The 23,432-nt window shown below is 41.0% G+C and overlaps 3 protein-coding genes across 7 annotated transcripts; 1 reads left to right on the top strand and 2 right to left on the bottom strand.

Annotated features, from left to right (window-relative positions):
• Window positions 1-96: 96 nt before the first annotated feature.
• Window positions 97-13,806, bottom strand: rtf1 (RTF1 homolog, Paf1/RNA polymerase II complex component). The gene is made up of 19 exons (XM_031309863.2): window positions 13,553-13,806; window positions 10,646-10,756; window positions 10,387-10,537; window positions 8,550-8,751; window positions 7,850-7,967; window positions 6,338-6,449; window positions 6,101-6,239; window positions 5,829-6,006; window positions 5,592-5,674; window positions 5,405-5,492; window positions 5,155-5,262; window positions 4,763-4,840; window positions 4,521-4,642; window positions 3,656-3,713; window positions 2,260-2,337; window positions 2,041-2,142; window positions 1,314-1,428; window positions 1,010-1,159; window positions 97-947 (listed from the first exon to the last, which is right to left on the bottom strand). The coding sequence occupies exons 1-18, from the start codon at window positions 13,775-13,777 to the stop codon at window positions 1,053-1,055; spliced, it is 2,175 nt and encodes a 724-aa protein (XP_031165723.2). The 5' UTR covers window positions 13,778-13,806; the 3' UTR covers window positions 97-947; window positions 1,010-1,052.
• A 333-nt stretch (window positions 13,807-14,139) lies between these two features.
• ndufaf1 (NADH:ubiquinone oxidoreductase complex assembly factor 1) lies at window positions 14,140-19,434 on the top strand. 4 transcript variants are annotated; one of them, XR_004895767.1, is made up of 6 exons: window positions 14,250-14,477; window positions 15,468-16,010; window positions 16,836-17,021; window positions 17,211-17,285; window positions 18,175-18,506; window positions 18,820-19,434. XR_004895767.1 is itself a non-coding variant. In XM_035994883.1 (5 exons), exons 2-5 carry the CDS (start codon window positions 15,495-15,497, stop codon window positions 18,313-18,315), a joined length of 918 nt encoding a protein of 305 aa, XP_035850776.1. In that variant the 5' UTR covers window positions 14,140-14,241; window positions 15,468-15,494; the 3' UTR covers window positions 18,316-18,583. The 4 variants fall into 4 exon arrangements, 3 of the variants coding, with proteins under 3 accessions (XP_035850776.1, XP_031165753.1, XP_031165754.1); XM_035994883.1 differs by lacking the exons at window positions 14,250-14,477; window positions 18,820-19,434 and adding an exon at window positions 14,140-14,241 and having other exon boundaries at window positions 18,175-18,583; XM_031309893.2 differs by lacking the exon at window positions 18,820-19,434 and having other exon boundaries at window positions 18,175-18,582.
• Window positions 18,935-23,374, bottom strand: nusap1 (nucleolar and spindle associated protein 1). Of its 2 annotated transcripts, none has more exons than XM_035994880.1 (12): window positions 23,132-23,374; window positions 22,867-22,929; window positions 22,532-22,754; window positions 21,755-21,922; window positions 21,565-21,651; window positions 21,292-21,404; window positions 21,119-21,169; window positions 20,819-20,997; window positions 20,060-20,226; window positions 19,840-19,953; window positions 19,642-19,747; window positions 18,935-19,560 (listed from the first exon to the last, which is right to left on the bottom strand). In XM_035994880.1, exons 1-12 carry the CDS (start codon window positions 23,204-23,206, stop codon window positions 19,473-19,475), a joined length of 1,434 nt encoding a protein of 477 aa, XP_035850773.1. In that variant the 5' UTR covers window positions 23,207-23,374; the 3' UTR covers window positions 18,935-19,472. The 2 variants fall into 2 exon arrangements, with proteins under 2 accessions (XP_035850773.1, XP_031165731.1); XM_031309871.2 differs by having other exon boundaries at window positions 21,755-21,917; window positions 22,533-22,754.
• Window positions 23,375-23,432: the final 58 nt, after the last annotated feature.

Raw genomic sequence — 23,432 nt, 5'->3', positions numbered from 1 at the left:
TCAATTCCATGCTTCAAGCTTAAAAAGATAAAATAACCTCAGCAGGGTGACTTGTGTTAACTTTAGATTAGAAAAAAAAGACAAAATGACACAGAATTTATGAAACAGTGCCTCTTTATTTTTTCCGCACTCACTCCAAAATGCATATTTACATGGGCATGCCACATCGATACATAAACTGACTATGGACACAATCAATAACACATAGAATCTGCTCTGGGAGGTAAGGGCAGGGGAGTTACCCCCTCCAACAATCAACAAAGAGATAACAGAAATTAAGCAACACTTTTATAACCAGGCCAGTCATAGAAAAGGGTTCCTCTTAAAACAGGTCGTTTCAAAGACTTAAAAAGTGATACCATGTCCAGTTGACACAAACTGAACTTTTTCACATTTGCCATGGAGGGCCGGGCGTCACGGTCGAGTCAGAGATGGTGATCGACAAAAAAATCACGACGCTGTAAAAATTCAGGATGGACTGCGAGGGCAGATGATCACATGTAAGAAGGGAGGGGGGGAGGGGGGTTTACAACAGCAATTATTTATTGGTGAGGACAAGCTGGTCAGCTCCGTTAGAAATCCAATAATTTCAAAATGCCTCAACAATCTAAGTCTCCTAAGATAGTGTCCTTGTTCAAATGTAATAGTCCACAAGCGCTGCATCCTTTCAGAAAAAAATAAAAATAAAAAATAAAGTGGATTTCCAGAAGATCCAAAATAGTGGGGGAAAAAGTTAAATACATAAAAAAAAAAAAAAAAACACAACTCAATTTTGTGTGTGATAATGCAAAAATAACAAAACAACAAATATCTGGACAAGTTTCTTCCGAGATCCTTTGAGAAAATTGTTGTCTTTTCTCAATCAGTATTTCCTCTGGGTTTGGATAAACAGTCTGTGGAATCAACATTCACACATTCTCTCTCTCTCTCACACACACACACACACACACACACACACACACACACACACACACACACACACACACACACACACACACACACGCACAGCCAATTACACATGCAACGTGGTTACTGAATGATGGACTACCACATCAGATCAGCCCCCTTCTCTTCTTGTAGTCTTCCAGGTTGAGGGACCTGCGGGGAGCGCCGTCTTTCACCGGCAGCGCGTTGGAACTCACGGACAAAGACTTTGCCTCTGCAGAACACAAGAGCAACATTCACACGTCTTGTTTCTAAAGTGCCGTGGTTAACGTTAACAACGTCTTTTGTACTACAGCTAAGTAAAATATACATCCAGCCTGAGCAAGTATAAAAAAAAAAAAATGTATTGAAAAAAGAAATCCTCTCACCGGCATTGGGAACCTGTAGGTCAATCTTAACGTCAAAATCATGAACTTTAAACAAGTCCTCTGAGAGGTCAGTGTTTGGCTTGGGGCCATCTTTGTCTTTTGAGTTTGGTAGACCCTATAATATGACAAAAAAATGGAAAAAATAGACATTTTAGATATTTTAAATGAAAGATTATTTCCTTCTGCAAAAGTAGAAAGTTATTTTCTGCTTGACCTTCCCTTTACTTCACATTGAACCAGAAAAAACTGGTCTCTGTTAAAAATGCATTGTAAGCACATATCACATTAAAGTTTTATAATATCAGCTGAGGCCTTAAAATGTATTGTTGTCCATCAAGTCATTTAAAAAGTCTGCATTTTTTATTTCTGATAATACTCTTTCAAAAAAATATTCCTGATCAAATTTAGCAGACAAACTATCTGTTATATGTATATATCTAACTGTTATATCTGTGCATAATTGTATTAGGAATATTTTTATGTCATCAGAAACTGGACTGTCATAATAAGAGTCCATTTTGTGATGACTCAAAATTTAATATATATATTTTTTTTAAATAAATAAAAAAAAAAACAGGCCCCAGCTGGTGAAACAGCACAGCAATAGTGCAACAGGAACAGGACTACAATCAGGATTTGGGCGTTGTTTGCACAAGTGAAAGAAGTAAACATCTCTGACGTCACATTTCAAACACCTTTTATGTCTCTTGGGGCTTGCCCTGCTTACCAGTTTGTTCTTGTCGGCGCCTTGTGCATCTGGTGCTGACCCAGAGCCGTACTTCTGGTTCAGGTGAGCAAGAATAGCTGCGTGGACTGACGGGTCTCTGGCCTGCAGAACCAAAATGGTAACCAAAACAGGTTGACAGATAAACAAAATTAGATTCAGCAGTGTTTATTACACTGTACACATATGTAATATTTTGTAAAACACATATAGGAATCTTACATTAGACACCATGGTGGGTTTGCACTGTCTTCGTGTGAACGGGTCCATTTGTTGGTTTTTGGCATTTTGTCCTTCAGCCTGTGAGAAAACCAATTCAAAAAAAAAGGGTTATTTCAACCGCGGGATAGCTTGGACCACTGACTGATCTATAATGATCAAAACAACAGTAAAAACAATAGTTAAGTCTTTTTTTCCCCCCTAAACATGCAATAGGTGAGATGGTCTGAAACCCGACATTTTAGCGGTATAAAGTTAGGCCTCCTGCACACTGGCTGCGTGGCGTGAGCGTGGCGTGAGCGTGTCAGCTGCGTGGCGTGTCCGTTTTTATTTCGGCTCCCATGTTAACAGGTTAGAGCTTGCACACTGCGTGACACGCACGTCTCAGGCGGCTAAATGCGTGCGTGCTAGAAATAGGACCAACGCCTATTTTTCACGCGACACGCAAGTGTGTCGGAAGCGTTTCCAGGCAAAATAGAATAGGAAAATGTATGTAATTTTATATGTCATTTTGACACTAATACATTTAATAAATGACATTTTGATGTTTGAATGTCTCTAGGTTTTGACATAAATGCAGATATAAATGTAATTAAAAAAAATAAAAAATAATTGCACCTGTCAATACAGAACAAAAATATTCTGTAGCCTATTTTGCCGTCAATACTGCCGATGTTGTCTTTGCTGTAATCAAAAATATATTGACAAAATAAAGTTAAAGAACACGCCATTATTTCATTTCATCAATGGGAAACATACATGTGTACAGACAAGGCTAGCAGCAGCAGCGCCGCGTCAGACATGTTTCTGGTGTGCAAAGACATAGAAAACGCCACGCAACAGACGCGCAACAGAAACGCCACGCAGGCAGTGTGCAGGAGGCCTTAGGAACACTAACAATGGAGTGCTGCTAGGAAGTTAGGAAAACATCTGAAGTAAGGCAGAATTTTAAAACTGTGGTAGGCACTTTATTTTCGGCATCGTTGAGCAAACATTCAATAATAATCTTTCAGCATATTGTAATTCAAGTGGTCTGAGAGAAAACTAGACTTCTGCATCTCCTCTTGGCTCTGTTTTCAGGATTTAGAAAATCTAGCCTGTGACGCAATTCATTTGTAAAGCCTGAACCTTCCCTTCAGTAACACTGTTGTTGTACTTGTGTCACACACCCCTTCAGTGCAAACAGAACCTACAGGATGTGAACAAGACATGGATCCATTTTCAGGCACCTCCAACGGCTTATATTTTAAAACATGTTTTCATTTAAACTATAAAAACAACAATATGGACAATAATCACTAATTTTGTTGCAATTAAATAATCAATTCCTACAGATTTAAATTATTAAAAAGCAAATCAGTCGAACAAGAAGGTGAGGCTTCAGGAGGCAGACACTTACCACAAGAGCTTTCTCAGATTCAACGATGTTCCAGCTTCTGTTCCTCTGATTGATGTAGCTGGATAATACATAAAATCAAAAACGTCGTCTTAAAACACAAACTGCTCCAAAACAAAGAGTCATTATATGGTACGCATTGTGTTTCTAAAGATATGACATGAAACACTCCTCAGGTAAATTTATATGTTGGATATATTTTAATCCCACGTTCTTTGCGTTGTATTGTGTGAATGTGGAACAGGTCGTGGAACTAGTTCTAAACTAAACTCGTTTTCCTTCCCAGCAACCTGTAATGTTTATTTCAACCAGTCAAAGGTTTTAGGTAACATTTTAGGTAAGCTTTTGCAGCTATTTTATATATATATATATATATATATATATATATATATATAGTTAGTTATATAATATACAACATGTTTTCAATGTTAATATTCTGTTAATACACTGCATATCTATATTATTCTTACTATTATAATGTTACTGCTGCTACATTGCACATATCTGTTGTTCTATGTTGTTCATATTACATAGCCATATTTATTCTGCTCTTATAAGGTAACTGCTAATACACAGCACATATTTATATTTAATTTATATTACTCTAAACCACCTTCTGTAAACCAACTGTACACTACTGTCTACACTGCACTATATTTCTTGTCCTGTCTATGCACCACCTGTCTATACTTGTATATCACATTGCACTTTTCTGCTCTTTTTGCACTTCTGGTTGGACGCAAACTGCATTTCGTTGTCTTTGTACTTGTACTCTGCACAATGACAATAAAGTTGAATCTAATCTTATCTAATGTTTACAACCATGTATCTGAATCCAGGATTTGATTGATAACTGTAGCTTGTGTACCTGATGGCAGAGATGTTCTTGGTCCTCTGTCTGTCGAGTGCCTCTGCCCTTTCCTCAAGCTCGTTCAGCTCATCCTGGATTACTTTCACTTTATCGCCATCTCCACTCTCTTCTGCCATGGCCTTCAATCCAAACAAATGAAATTGAGTAAGCAAGAGGCTGACAGCCACAAACTGATGATCGATTTAGGGTCACCACACATTCCAGGACAAATCCACGACAGTTGTTGTCATCTCCTTTACCTTGTCTTTGAGCAACTGCGTTTTCTTCATGGCATAATTGGGCGGCGCTTTTCGGAATCTGTCCTTCTCTTTAACAATCTGCAGCAAGTAAAGACAGAAACATGTTTTTGTTCCACTGTACGATGCATGAGGCCAGAGCAGTGTTGTAGTCGAGTCACCAACTGTCGAGTCTGAGTCAAGTCTCGGGTCCCGTGTTCGACTCCGAGTCACCAAAGGAGAGTCCGAGTCGAGTCACCAGTACCTGAGTTGGAGTCCGAGTCGAGTCCAGAGAAGAGCGACTTGAGTCGGACTCGACTCAAAGCCTAGGGATCGAGTCCAAAGTCTACAGTAGGACTCGAGTACTGCATCACTGGGCCAGAAAAATCAATGACCATTTAGATACACAGACTTACATCCTCTATGTCTTTGTCATTGAACTTATAGTTCAGAGCTTCTTTGATGGACTGCTCCTTTTTGGTGATTTCGTCAAGAGTCGGTACTTGCATTCCAGCAACAATCATCTGGAAAAGAAAAAAAGAATCAAAACTCGTCCTGTCTTCCTTCATAGCTCCTTGTGTGCTTTTTAAAAGACATTTCAAGTTCTTAAAGTGCTTAAAGTGATGTTACAGATGACATCATTTTGCTTTTCAAAAACACACTTACGGCCTCTTTCCACTTCATGAACTCGTTGTCCATAAACTCCTGATTCGATACAAACTCAAGCCTGAACACGCGTGTGTCTCCGCCATGCCTGAGGAAGATTTACAATCAAAACGGTCACATTTGTGGTAAGCAGGGACAATGGAAGAGAAGGTCTGTTAACTGAGTCTGTACTTGTATACACACACACCTTAATTGTAATCCCTTGTTTGTTCGCGTTGATCCAAGTTGGTAAACCTTCGCCGTCTCTACCACATCCACAATTTCGGCAACCTTTCAACAAAAAAGGAAGCTAAACATCACTTATCAGACTTCATTTAACTATTTCCAAAGAGTCCCAGATCTTCTCTATCACCATTACAAAAGAGCACATTGCCGCCCAATATTAAACACTGTACAAGAAAGGTTTCCTGGAGCCCAAGCTTACCCTATAAACGGGTTTACTGCTGCTGTTCCCAATCCCTATCCTCACAAAGCAGCCAGTCACAGTCTTAGCAAAGAAGGGCATGTGGCACCAACGCTCCAGCTTGTGTCTGGACAGGCGGACCCGGTTGAGCTCATCTGGCAGTGAAACGGGCTGCGACTTCGGGGGAGTTTCTTCTTTTCTGGGAGTGGAACAAAGTCAAGACTTGTTACTTGAAATCAAGAGAGTCGTGGTCTTGTATTGCTTAAAACGGCAGGAGCAGAAGGGAAACGTACTCGTCGTCGTCGTAGGACGACGAACGGGAACTCCGATCACTTTTGACTGACGACTTGTCATCGTCTTCCTCCTCTTCCTCCTCGTCGTCAGAGTAAACCTCGCTCGTCTTCAGGGGCTGACGTTTGGCCAGTAGCTCCGCTGCTCGCCAAAAGGATGAAATGTCAGCGTTTGGAACGGACTCATTGGTCACGACAGCCGCATCACAAAGAAGTAAAAAAAAAAAAAATCACACCGACCTGTTTTGTTTTTCTTCTTCTCGCGTTCAGCTTTGAGCTCTTCCATGGCCTGGGACTTTTTGTCAAGTTTTTCGTCACGTTTGGATCGTCTCTCCTTGTTGTGTGACATGACCTAGAGAGGGGCGGACATTCCAATCAGACACAAAGACAAACTCAGGATAAGGAAAAGGTGTAATGCTGCCGATGCATTAGCAACAAGAACAGAAAAAGCAATGCAATCGATAAAAAAATAATCTATGAAAAAGGTATTGTGAGACATCACCAAAAATACTGACTAAACTGTTTTGTGCAGATGTAGTTGTGCACTATGAATTTATTTTTATTCATAATACCTCCAGAATGCCTCTGAGTAGCAGAGCACCGCAACACACATTTTTGTGATGCAACATCTGTCTAAGGGCGTTTTCACACCTACCTCGTTTGGTCCGGACTTTCGGACTTGATCCAAACCAAAATTACAGGTGTGAAACCTTCCCCGGGCCACGGTCCGGATCAAAAGACCAAATGTTGGTCCGATAAAAAGAGGTGGTCCATGGTCCGGTTCGTTTATAGTGTGAAAGCATTTTTTGGATGGTTCGGACTTTCGGACCAAATACAAGAAGCTCTGGCAGGCTCTCCTTGTGTTACAAGACCGGGGAATAGCTCCTTTAAGGAATAGCTCGGTGCTTAGTGTGTAGGCTACATGAGAGAGTGAGTGACGGTGAATGCGCTCAGAGCAGACAGCTCTTGGCTGTTGGCTATCAGAGCAGAGAATACATCAGCAGTTTACTTGTTAAGTGGTAGTAAATGTACAGTCTAGGTTTCCGTTTGTCTCTGAATAAATGCTCCAGAAAGAAAGTTCCCGTGTCTTTGCTTCTCAACATCACGACAAAACAAAAAGAGCCGCGGCAGTAGGGGAAAGCAGCAGTCAGTAGGGGAGAGCAGCAGTCAGTAGGGGAGAGCAGCAGTCAGTAGGGGAGAGCAGCAGTCAGTAGGAGAGAGCAGCAGTCAGTAGGGGTCAGTAGGAGAGAGCAGCAGTCAGTAGGAGAGAGCAGCAGTCAGTAGGGGAGAGCAGCAGTCAGTAGGAGAGAGCAGCAGTCAGTAGGAGAGAGCAGCAGTCAGTAGGAGAGAGCAGCAGTCAGTAGGAGAGAGCAGCAGTCAGTAGGGGAGAGCAGCAGTCAGTAGGGGAGAGCAGCAGTCAGTAGGGGAGAGCAGCAGTCAGTAGGGGAGAGCAGCAGTCAGTAGGGGAGAGCAGCAGTCAGTTGAAAAAACTCCGACACAGAGAGAGGAGACGAGAGGACGAGGAAGCCTGTCTACGAACCAATCAATTATAAGTATCTGGAGACGCAGCTCACGTATGTGATGACGGCAGGACGTAGTTTTGTCACGTATAGATCTTTAGTGCTCTTGCATAACTGCAGTGTGAAACCAAAACTTACCGGATCAAATGTATACAACGTAACAAAAACATGAACCTTGGTACGGACTTTCTGGTGTGAAACCGCCCTGATGTATTGTTTTAACTGGACTCACCACTTGTGTGTCTTGAACCTGAGATAGCTTCCTCTTTTCTTGCTCCTCCTCCTGCTTCTTTTTCTTCTCCTCTTTCTCCTTCTTCTTTGCCGTCTTCAGCTTCTTCTTTATTTCAAAACTGTCAAAACAAACTTGGTCTTGAGTCGATAAACAGACACACTCAGCAACGATAAAAAGGCCAGACTCTGCCTTATTTATGCCTGAATGATGTTGAGAAAACAAATGCTGAACTAGTGCTCTTTTCAAATACATTTTAACATTCTTTCAAAGCCGGTACATTTCACTGATTGTTTTTTATTTTTCTTCTTTTGTTCTATTTCACTGTCCACATCTCATGTGTTATGTTGAAACTAGGGCTGCATGATATGAGGACAATATGCGATATCCATAACGTTGAATATTGCGATAACGATATTACTTGCGATAGATAAAGCGATATTAAAAAGTGTAGTCAGTTCTGCATTTCTACTGCTTTCAGTATTCTGCTAAAATACAACACATTGCTTGTTGAATTTAAAAACTATGAAAGGAAATCACCAAGAACCTTTCCCAATATGGTAATTGAGGCAGTTGATATGACGATTAAAGAAAACGATATATTGTGCAGCCCTTGTTGGAACAAATCTCTCTCTTTTTTTTTTTTTTTTTTTTTTTAAAACATTCATCATTCCTGCTCCTCTCTCGCATCATCCCCACTCACCGTCTCTTGAGCACCTCCCTCTTCTCGATTCTGTTGAACAGCTCTTGCTCTCTCTCCTTCTCCGTCATCTGCTCTAGCCGAGCTCTGTCCTCCGCGTCTCCCATCAGGTCGTCGTCGTAGCCGTCCCTGAACACCTCGTCCTCGGACGAGTCCGAGTCGGAGCTGGAGGACGAGCTGTTGCTCTCCGAGTCGGACACCTCGCCTGTTAAACAGCGATTCATCGGCACAAACAGCTGACTTTAGTTCTCATCCAGAGTACAGTCACAGTATGTCCTGATGGTTACTGGCACCATTAAACATGACCAAAGTCTACTCCTTTATTTTACCCCATTGTGCTCCGCTTTAATACGTCTCCTAAAAGATTTTATGTACAACTATTGGCAGTGAGACATGCATTTAAAAAAATGTAAATGGCTAAAATGGAAATGACATCACACTACATTTAAAGTGGAATATGAGGGGACCCTAACAGCTGATTGGTGACACTTGGGCATTGTAACCACCAGGTGGCAATGGCAGCTTTTTATCCACATGAGTAATATTATATAAGGCACTGATATTGAGTAATCTAAATCATAAAAGTTTTTTTATGAAAGCAATTAAAGAGACGACAATGCATGTGATTTTTTTTCTTGCCAGTCATATCTTAATCATCTTGGATGCTGGTGCTGAATTCTGACTAGATTTCCAGAACTTTTCCTCATAGACTTTTCTATATCCATGTGGACCCAGTGTATAGCAAGACAATATAACACAAATAAACAAACAACAGCTTAGATGCAAGACTATGTGCCAGCTGATGAGAAAGGGGATGAGTGACCCATGGACTTGGCAGCCTGGTGATATTGTGTAATCTACAGTTCAGAATATATCTAGCCAAATCGGCTTTGTACTTTAAAGGGTGTTTGTTTTCAACCTGGACCCTACTCTCCTATGTTATTGTGTGTGAGTAACTGAAGTAACTGATGGAAACAAGAATCTTTCAAATTGGTCCAGTATGTAGCGATAATGCTGTGACTGGCAGCCGCAAACCGGGCTGCCTTGTAACCCTATAGGGCAAATGTGCATAGTCAATTTCGTCCACTAAAAGTGCTCGTTTTGCCACCGACAGGCTGAGATTATTATTCTAAGTGTCTTACAACATTATGGAAAGGATCCCTTCGGAGATAGACCTTTTTTAAACGAGTAAAATCCTCTTTTTTTTTTTTTTTTTTTTAAACAAGAAACAGCTCCGAGATCGCTAAATCCACCAGACTCCAGAGCCAGCATATTTCTGCATGTAAATCGGTAAAGTATGTGCTAATTTCAACGTAAAACCAGAGTGGTGATTGTTGATAGAGTGAAAAGACGAACCAACTGCAACGGCTTTTCATAGTTGGATTTTGTGTCTGTCGACTTTTAACGTAGTGTATTTGTTGTTTTTTTTTTTACATAGAGTCTGGTGGGTTTAGCGAACACAATTTCGATTGCAATTTATCAAAAGGATCTTACTCTTTAACAGAAAGGTTGACCTCCTTAGGAATCCTTTCCATGACGTTGTCAGACACAATTTACAACGAACAATAATCTGAGCACGTCAGTGGCAAAACAAGCACATTTGTGCGCGTAAATTAAAAGGTGCACCACTGCCCAATAACTTACGTTGTAGCTTGTTGCTACAACGCAAGTTATTGTTGCTTGATGCTGACTGCAGCGATCTTGTTTAATACTGGACCAATGTCAAAGATTGTTCTTCCCATCAGTCACTTAGACACACAGGCATAGGAAAATGAGTAGGTAGGTGAGCCTGCTTGTAGAGCACGGAGCACATTTTCCCCCATAAACCCTGAAGATGTACCTTCCTCCGGTGCGGAGCTCTCAGCTGAGCTGTCTCCATCAGAGCTGCCAGACGCCGTTGTTTTATGAACCTTCTTCTTAGTAGCGTTCTTCTTCTCGGACCCTTTGCCTGGCTTAACCTTCTTTTTGCCTTTGGTGCCACCCACAGTCCACTAGACAAAGGAGTGAGAAATTCAGTTTTGAGTTATCAAATACTACAGACTGCATGTCCCAAACAGAAAAGTCAAGTATTTTAGGAGGGAATACTAGGACTGCCATACCTCATCATCGCTATCCGATGTCTCTGAGTCTGTAGACGCGGCAGGTTTGCTAACCGGCTCTTCCTGATCCCCCGAATCAACCCTCTTCCTCTTTGCCAAAGACAAGAGCTCCTGAAAATGAGAAGACGGTGATGTGGTTCAGAACGAGCGGCCAGTAAAATCAGCAACTGCTGCGTCGAGGAGTAAACCTCTTTACATGGGCGCCTGCTCTACCAGGTGAGCTAACCAGGCGCCCCAAATATCCATATTTTAATTAATAAAATAAAGCTCTTGTGTCCCGATAGACACAAAAACAAGTTTGTCATTCTTTAAAAGTTTTAAGCAATAAAATGTGTCAAAATTTACACACAAGGAAAAGTTGGTTGAGCTTTTAAAAAGTATGAGCATAAAATGTAAACAGGATTTACATACACAGGTTGGTTTTGAACTAAAGCACTAGAATTTGCATTTTTATGTGCCTTTTATAGAAAAACTTTTTTTTTTTAATAATCATTTTTCATAGTTGCTCTATAGTGTGATTTTAATTTGCAGACTGAAAAAAACTTGTGCTGCAGAATTCTGCTGTTTTCTAACAGTTTGGACTTGCGGTGAACAAAGAGAAAACCTGCACTTAACCTTTTCACGGGCATTTTGTATTCTTAATTCGACCGATATCGTGATGTATCATTATAGGATTGTCTCGCAATATATTATCGCAGAATTGCTGCATTGTGATATTCTCGGTATCGTGAGCCATGTATCGTGCCGTACCCTGTGATTCCCACCCCTATTACACAAAGTAGCAATTAAAGCCCTGCTTGAACTTGGCAATAAAATGTGTCTTGGATGATCCCATCCTAAATGGACATCTCTAAATACTTGTGGAGATCAATCTGAAATGCACAGAGGATTTCTTGGAATGCAATTTTTTAAGCTACATTCAGAGTTGACATGCATTAGGCCCATGATTATATTGAAGGACTGACCGGTCAACTTTTTGGAATATGCAAACAGCAAGACAAACCTCCTAAACACAGTTGACTTGCCAAGACAAGAGTTTGAAAGCTTACAGACTAGCTGAGTGGGAAGGAGCAAATGTGTACTTCTGTTTAGCAGCGGTCAGTTTACCACAGGTAAAATAACATGTGAGCAAAGAAGCAAAATCCAGTCACAAGTGGTCATCAAAACACATTCTGATGACAGGAGGGAGCAGCAATTTGTCTCAACTGGATCTAAGCAGAACTTGGATTCAAGATACTAGTTCTTAACAGGGCCTGAATACTTCTGAACAAGATCATACACAAAAGGAGAGAATGTGAGTGAGAGTATGTGCTAACAGCTGAATTATGTTTCTGCTGTACGAACGTGGAAAAGCTGCAGTCCATTGCGATGGCCTCAAAGTAGGGACGCACCAATACAGTGCATCAGCGCCGATACTGATGTGACCAATTCACGTTACCATAAATTGTTCCTTTGCCTGTGTCATTACAGAATACAGTGTTTCTGCCATAGTTAGGTTAGGTTACTTTATTGGTACCCATACTTTATTGGCCATCACTCACAACGGGCTGTTAACTCAGTTTATAGTGCCACTTAAGTCTCTGGCCTCATGTTATCTTACGTCAAAATGATTCTAATGACTTCCGCTCATCGAGGTTTGCAGATTGTACCGTGTAGTATCGGATCGATACTGCGTATCAGCAGAGTTGAGGTATCGGTAGGGCTGTGCGATATGGCCAAAATCTTCTAATCCCGATATAGGTAATTTCATATCTCGATAACGATATCCATACATATAACATTTTATTAAAAACTTTAGTGAATAATGAAAAGAATTTGAATAAGAATGTTAAGCGTTGTCCAAATAAAGTAAATATCGTAATATTTCAGCAGCTGGTTTTTCCGACATCACTATAGAAACGATGTAGAAAAATATATACGATATTTTCTATATCGTTTAGACAGTATACATCATCATATCACCCAGCCCTAGATATCGGAAGCAATATGGGATTGACAAAGTTGGATCCCTATCTCATACTAATCACTGCAGTAGTTAAATGTATTAACACTTATAACATTTAGTCCGCATAGCTGTTTTCATCAAGGTGATCTCTAGCACTGACCAGCCCTACACATGAAGAACTCATTGATGATTTGGGCAACCTAGGAAACAACTGACTGAACTTGTATCAACTCTTCTGGTCATCTGTTTTTTTTTTTACAATCTGGTCTGTCTCTGAGCATCAACTGTTTGATAGTGTACTGCCAGGTAATGCACATGGGGCAGCAGTCCTGTACAGACTGACATGTTACACTGGAGAGCTCCTCAGTCAGCCTGCCAGAGCTTGTTTGACAACAACACCGAAATAGAACTACAGCTCTGCGCCCATGACGTCATGCAGCAGATAATGTTCTTTTAGCTAATTCAAGTGCGAGTCCACAGTGTGCTTCGGTTCAGTGTGCAAACGTGTCCCGTTCTCGTTCAGTCTGAATGCTAACAATCGAATTCCCCAACAGTGCACGACCGTAGTAAAGCAGCTTACGACTCGAAACCAGTGAAAGGCCCATGGCGCGGCATTTTGGTGGCAACATAACACTGCATGATTGCTAGTGTTGAGTGCATCTCTCAGAATGTAGCTAACGTTAACGTTAGCGTAACTTAGCTGGCTGATGCTAAGACACCGTTTCTGTAACGTTACAACCTCACACTTTCCTCCGTCTCCGTCAATCTAAACGTTTGTCTTTAGCAATGGTGTGTGGAAAGGAATAAAGGGATGTAAATAAGACAGGCCCACTCTCAGCTTGTTGAAGCGAGGCAAACCACAGCGCAGTCAGTTAGCATACATTAGCCTAACCTCGAAACTGTTGACAACTTAACGTTAATAATCGATCCGTTGTAACAAAATCAGAAAAACGCGCACCTACCTGATCTAAATTATCGTCGCTAGCACTGTCCTCGGAGTCCGAGTCAATTACGACTCGACCTTTCCGCTTCTTTACATTCACCATGATTAGCTGCGCGGCTAACCTGCTAGCTACCTCTGTGTCGTCTAAATGTTTGAGGCTAGCCGATGCTACTTTCGAGCTAGTTGGCTCTGCAGTCTGCCACACAAAGGCAGTACTGCGCATGCGTGCTAGTATTGATACCATAGTTGCGGCTGGATTTTATAGCTGTCATTGAAAACAGAATTTATATTTATGCTCATATTCATCCATATTTATGTACTTATCATATTACTTTGTTTAACTCAAGAAAAACGTTGGGCCAGGATGCGAGGACATTGAAAGTTAGCTGAAGGGGCTTTCAGTTCACTTAGCCGCGCGGCAACCATAGACTGTATGGCGGCAACTCGCCTCCTCCAGTCATTACTATGACGGGAAGGCGGCAGAAGGGAAGCGGTTTTGATCACTGTGGTAGAGGTATGAAGCGGTTGCCGCACTCGTGACCGCGCACAGAGTGCGTCGTGCTGAACCATGGATGTGTAATAGTAACGTGCTGAACTCCCGGCGGTAACCGCCGTCGGAAGGAATCGCTTTTAAAAACGCTTTGCTTTTTTGAGAAACGCTGGGCGGTCGTCGCGCGGCGGTGTGAAGAAAGGAACTACATATTGACAGTGAGTGCGTCAGTCAGGACAGCAATCTTTGGTGCACTACAGCTACATTCATGGTCCACGATAAATCAACCTTTTACTGTTGTCCCGTGTGTAATATGTCTTGGATTTGTAAATACACGACCAGTTTATAAATGTTTTCAATCCATAACTGATAGCTTAATGGTTTTGTCAAATTAAAACAAGAACAGAAGGCGCTGAAATATCCATCCGTCACCTTTTGGTACAACATGATCACAGTAAGTAGAACCAGATTATGTTAAACATGTACTTTTTTACTATCACATTAGGTTTTCAGAGTAATGTAACGTTAAACCACATGGTTATGTATTTAAATATTAATAAAATGTAGTGTTAAACATGGCTGTACCTAAATGACCGGCCTACCATAATTCTATAATTCATTTACTCAATAAAGGTGACAAAATGATAAGTCATGTATGTCTTGTAATTATTATTACAAGACAAATTAATACAAACAACCTAACTCATATTTCAAAAGAAAATTAGTGTAACTAAAGAGCCTTTAACATTTTAACTTAGGGCTGGCCAATATATCGATATTATATTGATATTGTGATATGAGACTAGATATTGTCTTAGATTTTGGATATCGTAATATGGTAAGTTTAGTCTTTTCCTGGTTTTAAAGGCTGCATTAAAGTAAAGTGATGTACTTTTCTGAATTTACCAGACAGTTCTAGCTGTTCTATTATTTGCCTTTAACCACTTAGTCAGTAGCAGTGGCAGCAAAAACTGTCCTGTCCTGTTAGTAGTGTCCTGTACACTGTCCTGTGACTCCCAGACACTGTCCCGGGACAGTGTACAGGACAGTGTCTGACTGTCCCGGGACAGTCATGGAGTCACAGGACAGTGTACAGGACAGTGTCTGACTGTCCCAGGACAGTCATGGGAGTCATAGGACAGTGTACGGGACAGTCAAGGTTGTCACAAGACAGTGTACAGGACAGTGTCTGACTGTCCCGGGACAGTCATGGAGTCACAGGACAGTGTCTGACTCTGTACTGATCTAAAATGTATTTGTGAAAGCACCAATTGTCAACCCTACAATATCATCGCAGTATCAACATCAATGTATTTGGTCAAGAATATTGTAATATTTGATTTTCTCCATATTGCCCAGCCCTATTTGAACTTAATCTTGATAATTCATTACCACCCTGTAACTCCACTGTAATGACACCACTTTTCTGTGTGATGTATCCCAGCAGTGAATCGTCCATATCACTACTGAAATGTCTCTGCCAAAGATCAGTCTCCCCTCAGTGAGGCTGCTGAGCTCCATCCACCACCACCAGCAGCAGCTGCTCCTCCCCTCCACCTCCCCTCTCACTGGGCCCAAAAGAGCTGTGAGTCAGGGTGAATACAGACGACCCGGCCAGCCCAAAGTAGACAAGTTTCCATGGCAGCCGATTAACTTTGGCTTCTCAAAGGGTTTTGACGGGGTAAAGAAGCATTTGGCACTCCTGAAGAAGGAGTTTTCTGACCGCTGGGTTGGTCCACAAGGCAAACCGATCCTCGAGCACATGTTGGAGCAGAACCAAGTGCTGTGGGAGTTCAGAGGTCCGGAGAGCCTGGAGCAGTGGACGGTGTCCTCCGATCAAGAGATAGGAGGCCAAAGTGAAGTTCACTTGAAGCTTGGCAAAAACCAGAACACCTGTTTACTGTACGGGACTCTGAGCTCTACTCCTCCAAGGGATGGAGAAACCCGCTACAGTGGCTACTGCACCATGCGCTCCAAGCAACCACTGGTTAGTTTGTGGAATCATACATTCACTTCTAACGAGGTTGGGAAGTTACTGTAATAGTATCCAGGGCCATTGATGATACCGAGGTCACGTCCTAAGTATTTTCCCTAGAAACTTGGGGTTTTAGCAAACCTGGGAGGTGTGTGTGTGTGTGTGTGTGTGTGTGTGTGTGTGTGTGTGTGTGTGTGTGTGTGTGTGTATATGTGTGTGTGTATGTGTGTGTGTGTGTGTGTGTGTGTGTGTGTGTGTGTGTGTGTGTGTGTGTGTGTGTGTGTGTGTGCGCGCATATAGGCGGATTTTGTGACTCAAATTTTATTTTGACAACTTTTAGCCCTATAGATAAATAAATATAGTTAAATATAAACATCATTTTTTCCCCACTAGAACTTTATTATTGGCTGTAAAGGAAACAACTATTTTTTTTTGTTATTTTAAATTATATTTTGGGAGTATGATCTACAGCAACAGTCATGTGTTTAAGTTGCCTATAGTATAATAATACATGCTTTTTGGGGGAGTTCTCTGTTTTAGCCCCCCATTCTTTTACTCTTCGTCTTACAAAAACAAGATAATGGCGGGTTATTCTACAACTAAACAGATATTTAGACATTTATATCTCATAGTACTGTTCTGTTGCCTAGCGCTACCACTAGACTTTGGCAGGTGACCAAAAATCAGGAATATCTGGTTGGTGGTTTGTATTGAAATGAAAACCTACACACACCCAAGGTCTGGGAATTCTCTACTGTTCTTAAATTCGTTTTGGTCACAGTTACAGGATTAATACAGCTGCACTTAACTCCCTACTTTTTTTTGGTCTCTCTTTAGGCTTCATTCGATAGAAAAAAGCACTACGATTGGTCCAGTTTCAACACCCTGCATTTGCGAGTGCGTGGTGATGGCCGTCCGTGGATGATCAACATCGCCACAGAAACCTACTTCTCTCACCAGAAAGATGACATATACAATTATTTCCTGTATACTAGGGGAGGACCTTACTGGCAGGATGTCAAGGCGAGCAAAAAACATAATTAATACCCCTTCTGACTATGTTGATATACCAGAAGAAACATCTGGAGAACATTGTTACCACATTTGCTGCACTTTTGACTTTTAGGAATATCTGCTTAATGAGTTTTTTTTCTTTTGTCCAATATCATTTTTTAGCAGTCCTTCTAACACTTAAGTGTTACTCATTTACAGATACCCTTCTCCAAGTTCTTCATCACACATCGTGGGAGGATACAAGACGACCAGCATCCTCTCTGGCTGGACAAGGTAGAGCAAAGGGAAAAGTTCAACTGACATGGCATCAAATACAGAACTAAGACATTACTAAGTTACATCGTTGAGTACAATTGTGTCATTACCTATGGATATTTTTTTAAAGTGCCCATATTATGAAAAAATCACTTTTTCTGGGATTTGGGGTGTTATGTTGTGTCTCTGGTGCTTCCACACACATACAAACTTTGAAAAAAATCCATCCATGCTGTTTAGAGTGAGATATGGTTTCTGAATGTGTCCTGCCTTCAGTCTCTGGGTGAGCTGTTCAAAATCGGCACGGCTTGTGACGTCACAAGCCGAAACGAGCAGGCTAACCGCAACCATTAGCTCGTAGCGTTAGCATGCTAATGCTAACGCTAACACTAGCATGCTAACGCTAGCATGCTACCTCATTCTCAATAGCAAAGCACTGCTACAACACACACAAGTTCACCATAATCTACAAAAGAACTACTTCCATGTGCGCCCTCATTTAGAAGTCTCCCAGCTAATCCTGCCTTGTAACTGACCAAAGTTGTAGAAACAGCCTTTCTTTTACGGTCTATGGAGCTAGCTAGCTGACATGATCTACATCTGAGCTACTGCACATGCTAGTGCAATCAAAGATAGTACAGAAGAAGAAGAAGAAAAGAGGTCTCACTCTGTAGCTAAAACAGAGATCAGCTGAAAAGAGGATCTGCAGCAGTGAGAGAGAGCGCTGCAGTACAACAAAAATATGGTGTTTTTTGAAAATTAAACCATGTAAACCTATTCTGGTACAACCTTAAAATACAATTATGAACCTGAAAATTAGCATAATATGGCTGCTTTAACCGTAACATTCTAATACAATTTTGCTCACCTAAATTAGTTTGTGTACCACATCTTTTTGTATTAACAGGTTAACACCATTGGATTTACCTTGGGAGATAAAGCAGACGGTCCGTTCCAGCTGGAGATTGATTTTGTTGGCGTCTGCAAAGATTATGCACACACGGAGGAGTTTGCTTACGAGGTGTACAAGAGGAATCCTGAAATTTGAAAGCAAGTACTACAATACTGCAGATGCACTGTTATTGAATAATGGTGGCGGCGTAACTACCAACAAATGTACCACCTTCTTGAGGTGGACAATATATTACACCCCATCCATCATTGCTGGTAACACTTATTTTAAGACACGGTATATTTGGATTCTAGCAAATTAACTGACACTTCAGTAACAGTGGAGCAGCTTCTTACATAATACATAATTGCAAAAGGGTTCTCCATTGTTTTCTCAGTTAGCCTTTTAAAATGATATCAGATTAGTAAACAGAATGTTGGAACATTGGATGAATGGTTGCTGATAATGGGCAATGTAGATATTGCATTAAAGATCAGTCACTTCTTTCTACAACAGTCGAGAACCCTTTTGCAATTATGTAAACACAATGTAATCTGAAAACTGCTACCCTGATTAAAAAAAAAAAAAAAATGCAACTGATCTCAGCTGGAATTGTCTGGAATAGAAATGTCTAATGACCCCAAACTTTTGACCGGTAGTGTATGTATGTGGTTATAAAATAAGCCAATTCAGGACTTGTTAGGAGATAAAACAATTGTAGCTGTTAACATTTACAACTTTTCCATTCCAGGACATTGAGACCATCTTCCTGCTCTTTCACAACAATATTGAGTTTATTGTGTTCCAAGTCCTGTATGTGACCCATTTAAATCCAACAGATCATGTCAAACAACCAGATCTTAATAAAAATATTTCTGTGAATTCTCACTTTTTTTTTTGCAGGACAAATTTAATTTTAAAATCGTGATATCGTGCATACAAAATGTTAAAAGACTACAATAGCAAACTTTTGTATCAATGTCTTTATCATTTTCCCAACGAGTAAAAAACAAAGCATATCAAATTTTTAAGAACAAAATTACCAGTTTCAGCAAACGCAGCAAAACAGAACATCAATTCTTTACACATTCAAACACAAAGCATCATTTAGAGCTGCAAGGGCTTACATCTACGCCATGAGTCAAATCTAAGAAACACTGTGCAGTAGGTTGTATAGAAGCAGAAAATAGGAGCTTCCTAATAGTAGGCTAAAAGAGACTGCAGAAATCAAAGAGTCCACTGCAGACGACAAAATATTTACACTGAAAAAAAGAACAGGCTATACAAAGCATCTACAAACAACCACGGCATGTTTACATCATGACGAGGCCTCTTCTCGCCCCAAGCATACTCTCCTTCTTCTGCTTCCGGTCTTCTGCGTGTTTTGCTCTTCTGTCCCCCCTAACATAAGATAGAGAAACATCCATAAGAGGCTGATGTTGTAAGAGTAATTTGTTATGGGAGACCATTTTAAAAACGTACCTTGTCTGGACTTGGTGCTGTTTGTAATTCTTCTGATGGGAGTTTGCGATCAGCGACTTGTTTCCCGCCGCGTTCTCTTTGGTGTCTCCAAACGGCTTCAGTTTACCTATAAAAACAAAACCAAAAAAACGTCAGGGACTTGTCTGTCTACTGATGCCATATTTCAGGAAGCAGAGAAATTAAGAAGCGGTTTTGTACCTGTGTGAGGCTTGTAGGTGAGGGGACGGGACAGACTCGCCTTCAGATCAAAGCCGGACTTGTTTGTACCGGGGGTTGTTGAAGTACTCATGTTGCCGGTGAAAACGAATGCTCCTTTGGAATTAAGCAGAGGGGGTAGGGGGGGTAAATCACTCACTCTCTACATATCTATGGGCAAATTTGAATAGCATTCCAAGGATTAAAAAAAAAGTAAAGCTACCTGGAGTTTTTGTGGCAGAGAAAGTTAAAGCCTTCACATTTTTGGGCTTTCCTTCATTACCGGGTTGATTTTGGGGGGTGCTCGAGGCCACACAGGGTGACATGCGGGGCGCCGGCGTCTTCACCAGGGACTTCTTCAACACATTGTCACGAGTGGCTTCTGAGAACCTGCAAACACGCAGCCGTTAAAGTGTCACATTGGCCACTAAAAGTGCCAAAAATATGTTTTCATGTTTTACAATATTGAAATCAAAAGGAGATGTAATGTTGCTCTTTTGACAGAAAGCATTAGAGAAAGATCCTTTAAATTAATATAAAGTGAAAAGGGTGTGAATGTTTACGCTGTGCTCACAAATACAGATAGAAGTGGGCAGTCTCTTATGCAAACATGTATTTTTATCTATAAATTAAGGTCAGTGAAAATATAATCTGAATTAATAGAATATTTTTTTTTCTGTTGATCAATGTCAAAAAAGGCCACTATGATGCATTGTTATAAAACAATAAAAACTTGTGTTAGAATGTTATGGACAAGAGAAGGCCAAGGCAGGAACCAAATCTATCCACGTGTGTTGGGATGTTAACCCTGTGTGAGCTGGGTGATGTTTACTGGCTGCTCCACAGTCTCCGTAGCGTGAGGAATTCACAACAACAAGAGGGCGGCTGCGACGTCCAAAACTTTACCAGCAACAGCTGGTCGCTGGAAGATGTCATGAGATTTCTGTCCCAACAGAGGCCTGAGAAAGAAAGAGTGACTCACCGAACATTGATCCTGCGAGTGGAAAGGACCGACGGTCTGAACGCAGCGCCTTGCTTCCCAGCAGGTTTATTCGGAGGAGCTTTGCTGGCAGAGAGCAAAGTGTGTCTGCGTTTGTCCTCAGCTGGTCCCTTACTCGCCAGGACAGGGCTGAACATAGAGGCGCGACTCGGCTTTGCCTTCTGTAGAAAAACGTGGATACAGGTCATCATCACCTTCAATGCACTCTGGAAACAGACGATATGTACTCCAACTGTAGTGCCTGTGTACAGTTGTGGATGTTCAACAGGAGATGAGACTTACCACTTGAGTTTTGCCATCAACTTGCTGCAGTTTAGTTTTGTCAGAAAGCTTCTGAAAATAAAATGGAATGTCATTTTAAAAACCAATTTAAAGATTTAACATTAAAAAAAAAAAAAAAAAAAGGTTGTGGATATAGTCAGCCAAGACTGTTTAGAAGCTTTTGAGCAGCCTACCTTCAGTTCTTTAACTGAACTTCTCAACGTCTCCATCTGCTTGGTCTTTCGCTGGACGTAGGAGTCAATCGACTCCATCTTGTTAAAATGTGCCTCGTGGAGTTTTTTGAAATCTACAAAAGAGGAACAATATACAAAACTCGTTTTAAGATTTGTACGCAAGTACAGTTTAATGGTCTCTGAGGTTTTGGTTCAAAAAAAAAAAAAAAAAAAAAAAAAAAGGATGGTGGAAGAGGGAAAGCAAGGGAAAAAAATAAATAAAAAAGAACTTACTAGGAGTGACAGGCTTCAGCAACGACTTGGTCTTCTGCTGGAGTCCTTGGTAACGAGGGATTCTACCAGCTCTGGCCACTTTTGGTGCTTTTTAATGGACAGACATTTAAAATGAAAAAAATAAATGTTAGTATGTGATAATCAGGACTAAAGAAGAGTGGAAGAAACGGTTCAAATTCATACTACTGACCTGTATCACCATGCACAGCTGCTTCATCCTTGATGTCCGGCTGCTGCTGCTCACTGTCAGCATCCTGAGACTCCTTAGGAGGCTCCGTTTCACTTTTATCAGTATCCTTGGCAGAGGACACTTTTCTCTTCTTCGTGCTAGATGCAGCCACTTCGGTGTCACCCTTTAAAAAAGGAACAACCGTCTTTTTAAATCTTTAATCCTCCTCAATGCAAGAAATTGACACTGCAGTAGGGCTGGGCAATATATCGATATTCTATCAATATCGTGATATGAGCCTGGATATCGTCTTAGATTTTGGATACCGTAATATCGTGATATAACAAGTGTTATCTGTCCCTGGTTTTAAAGGCTGCATTGTAAAGTGATGTACTTTTTGGAACTTACCAGACTGTTCTAGCTTTTCTATGATTTGCCTTTAACCACTTAATCATTGTATTTCACATTGTTGATGATTATTTTCCTAAAATCTAATTGTGAAAATATTTTGTTAAACACCAACAGTCAACCCTACAATGTTGTCGCAGTATCGATATTGAGGTATTTGGTCAATAATATTGTGATATCTGATTTTTTTTCCATATCGCCCAGCTCTACACTGCAGCAAAAATAATTCTATACATAGGGATCCATCCCTGCATGGACTTTGCATATTTGTACCAATGAGTAGTGGGGGGATAAACATGCACAACAACACATGTAAACGCTGTCCTATTTAGTTGTAGCTTTGTTAATGTCATGTATTTGTATTTTATGATGTGAAGTAAGTTAGCGTTACCTCTGCAGCACTTGGAAGTAACTCAGCATCACTCTCAGGCCCTGATATAGTATCAGAGATCTTTCTCTTGGTATGTTTTCCTTTTCCCCGGGCCCGGCGTGTGTTCACAAACACAGCGGGGCTGAAAACGTCTTCCTTGCATGATGCGTCGTTATTTTCCCTAGCACTTTCTTGTGTGGCAGTTACGTCTTCTTGAACAGCAGTAACATCTTTCTTTTGTCCCTGGAAAAAAACAAGAATACACTGGTGTAAGGTACACATCAGGCATTAACGTAAGAAAAAATAAGACTGATTTTGCCGTAAACAAAAGTATAATTGATCAGGATTGAGTTACCTGCTCTTCCTCCTCCGTTTCTGGTTGATAATGGCGCTTGATCGCTTTCAGGAGTTTATCGGCCTGTTTTCGAACAAAAAAACCGTTAGCCTGTTGCAAAGAGGTTAACGTTATAACTTATTTGCCTGTTGAGTACATTTGGCACAGTTAAAGTTACACACAAATGCAAACGTTAGCTTACAGTAACCGTTAGTGTAGCGTTAACACAGTTGGACAATAACCTCGAAGTATTTCTGAATGTATTTAAAAAGTACAACTCCATTACCTTCATATTGGCTTTAAGGCCGAGCTCCTTCGCGAGGCTTCTCAGCTCCGCATACTTCATGGAGTCTAAATCCATCTTGCAGTGATACTTTATTCCGTTTTGTGATAATAAATCAGATTACACACGTTTGCTTTCTCATGCACTGTGAGCTCTGTGTGTGGGTCAGCGCTCGACGGTTAAATTTCTCCGATTCAAAACACAGCAGCGGGAGCCATTTGATTGGCTCTTGCGTGTGACTGGGTGTGCATCGCAGCCAATCAGAGCTAAGATACATTCTGGGCGTTCTGCCCATTGTCAACAA

Source organism: Sander lucioperca, chromosome 18 (assembly GCF_008315115.2).
Source record: "Sander lucioperca isolate FBNREF2018 chromosome 18, SLUC_FBN_1.2, whole genome shotgun sequence".
NCBI lineage: Eukaryota > Metazoa > Chordata > Actinopteri > Perciformes > Percidae > Sander > Sander lucioperca.
The sequence above is the reverse complement of the archived record's forward strand: the minus strand, read 5'-3'. Positions and strand labels throughout refer to the sequence as shown.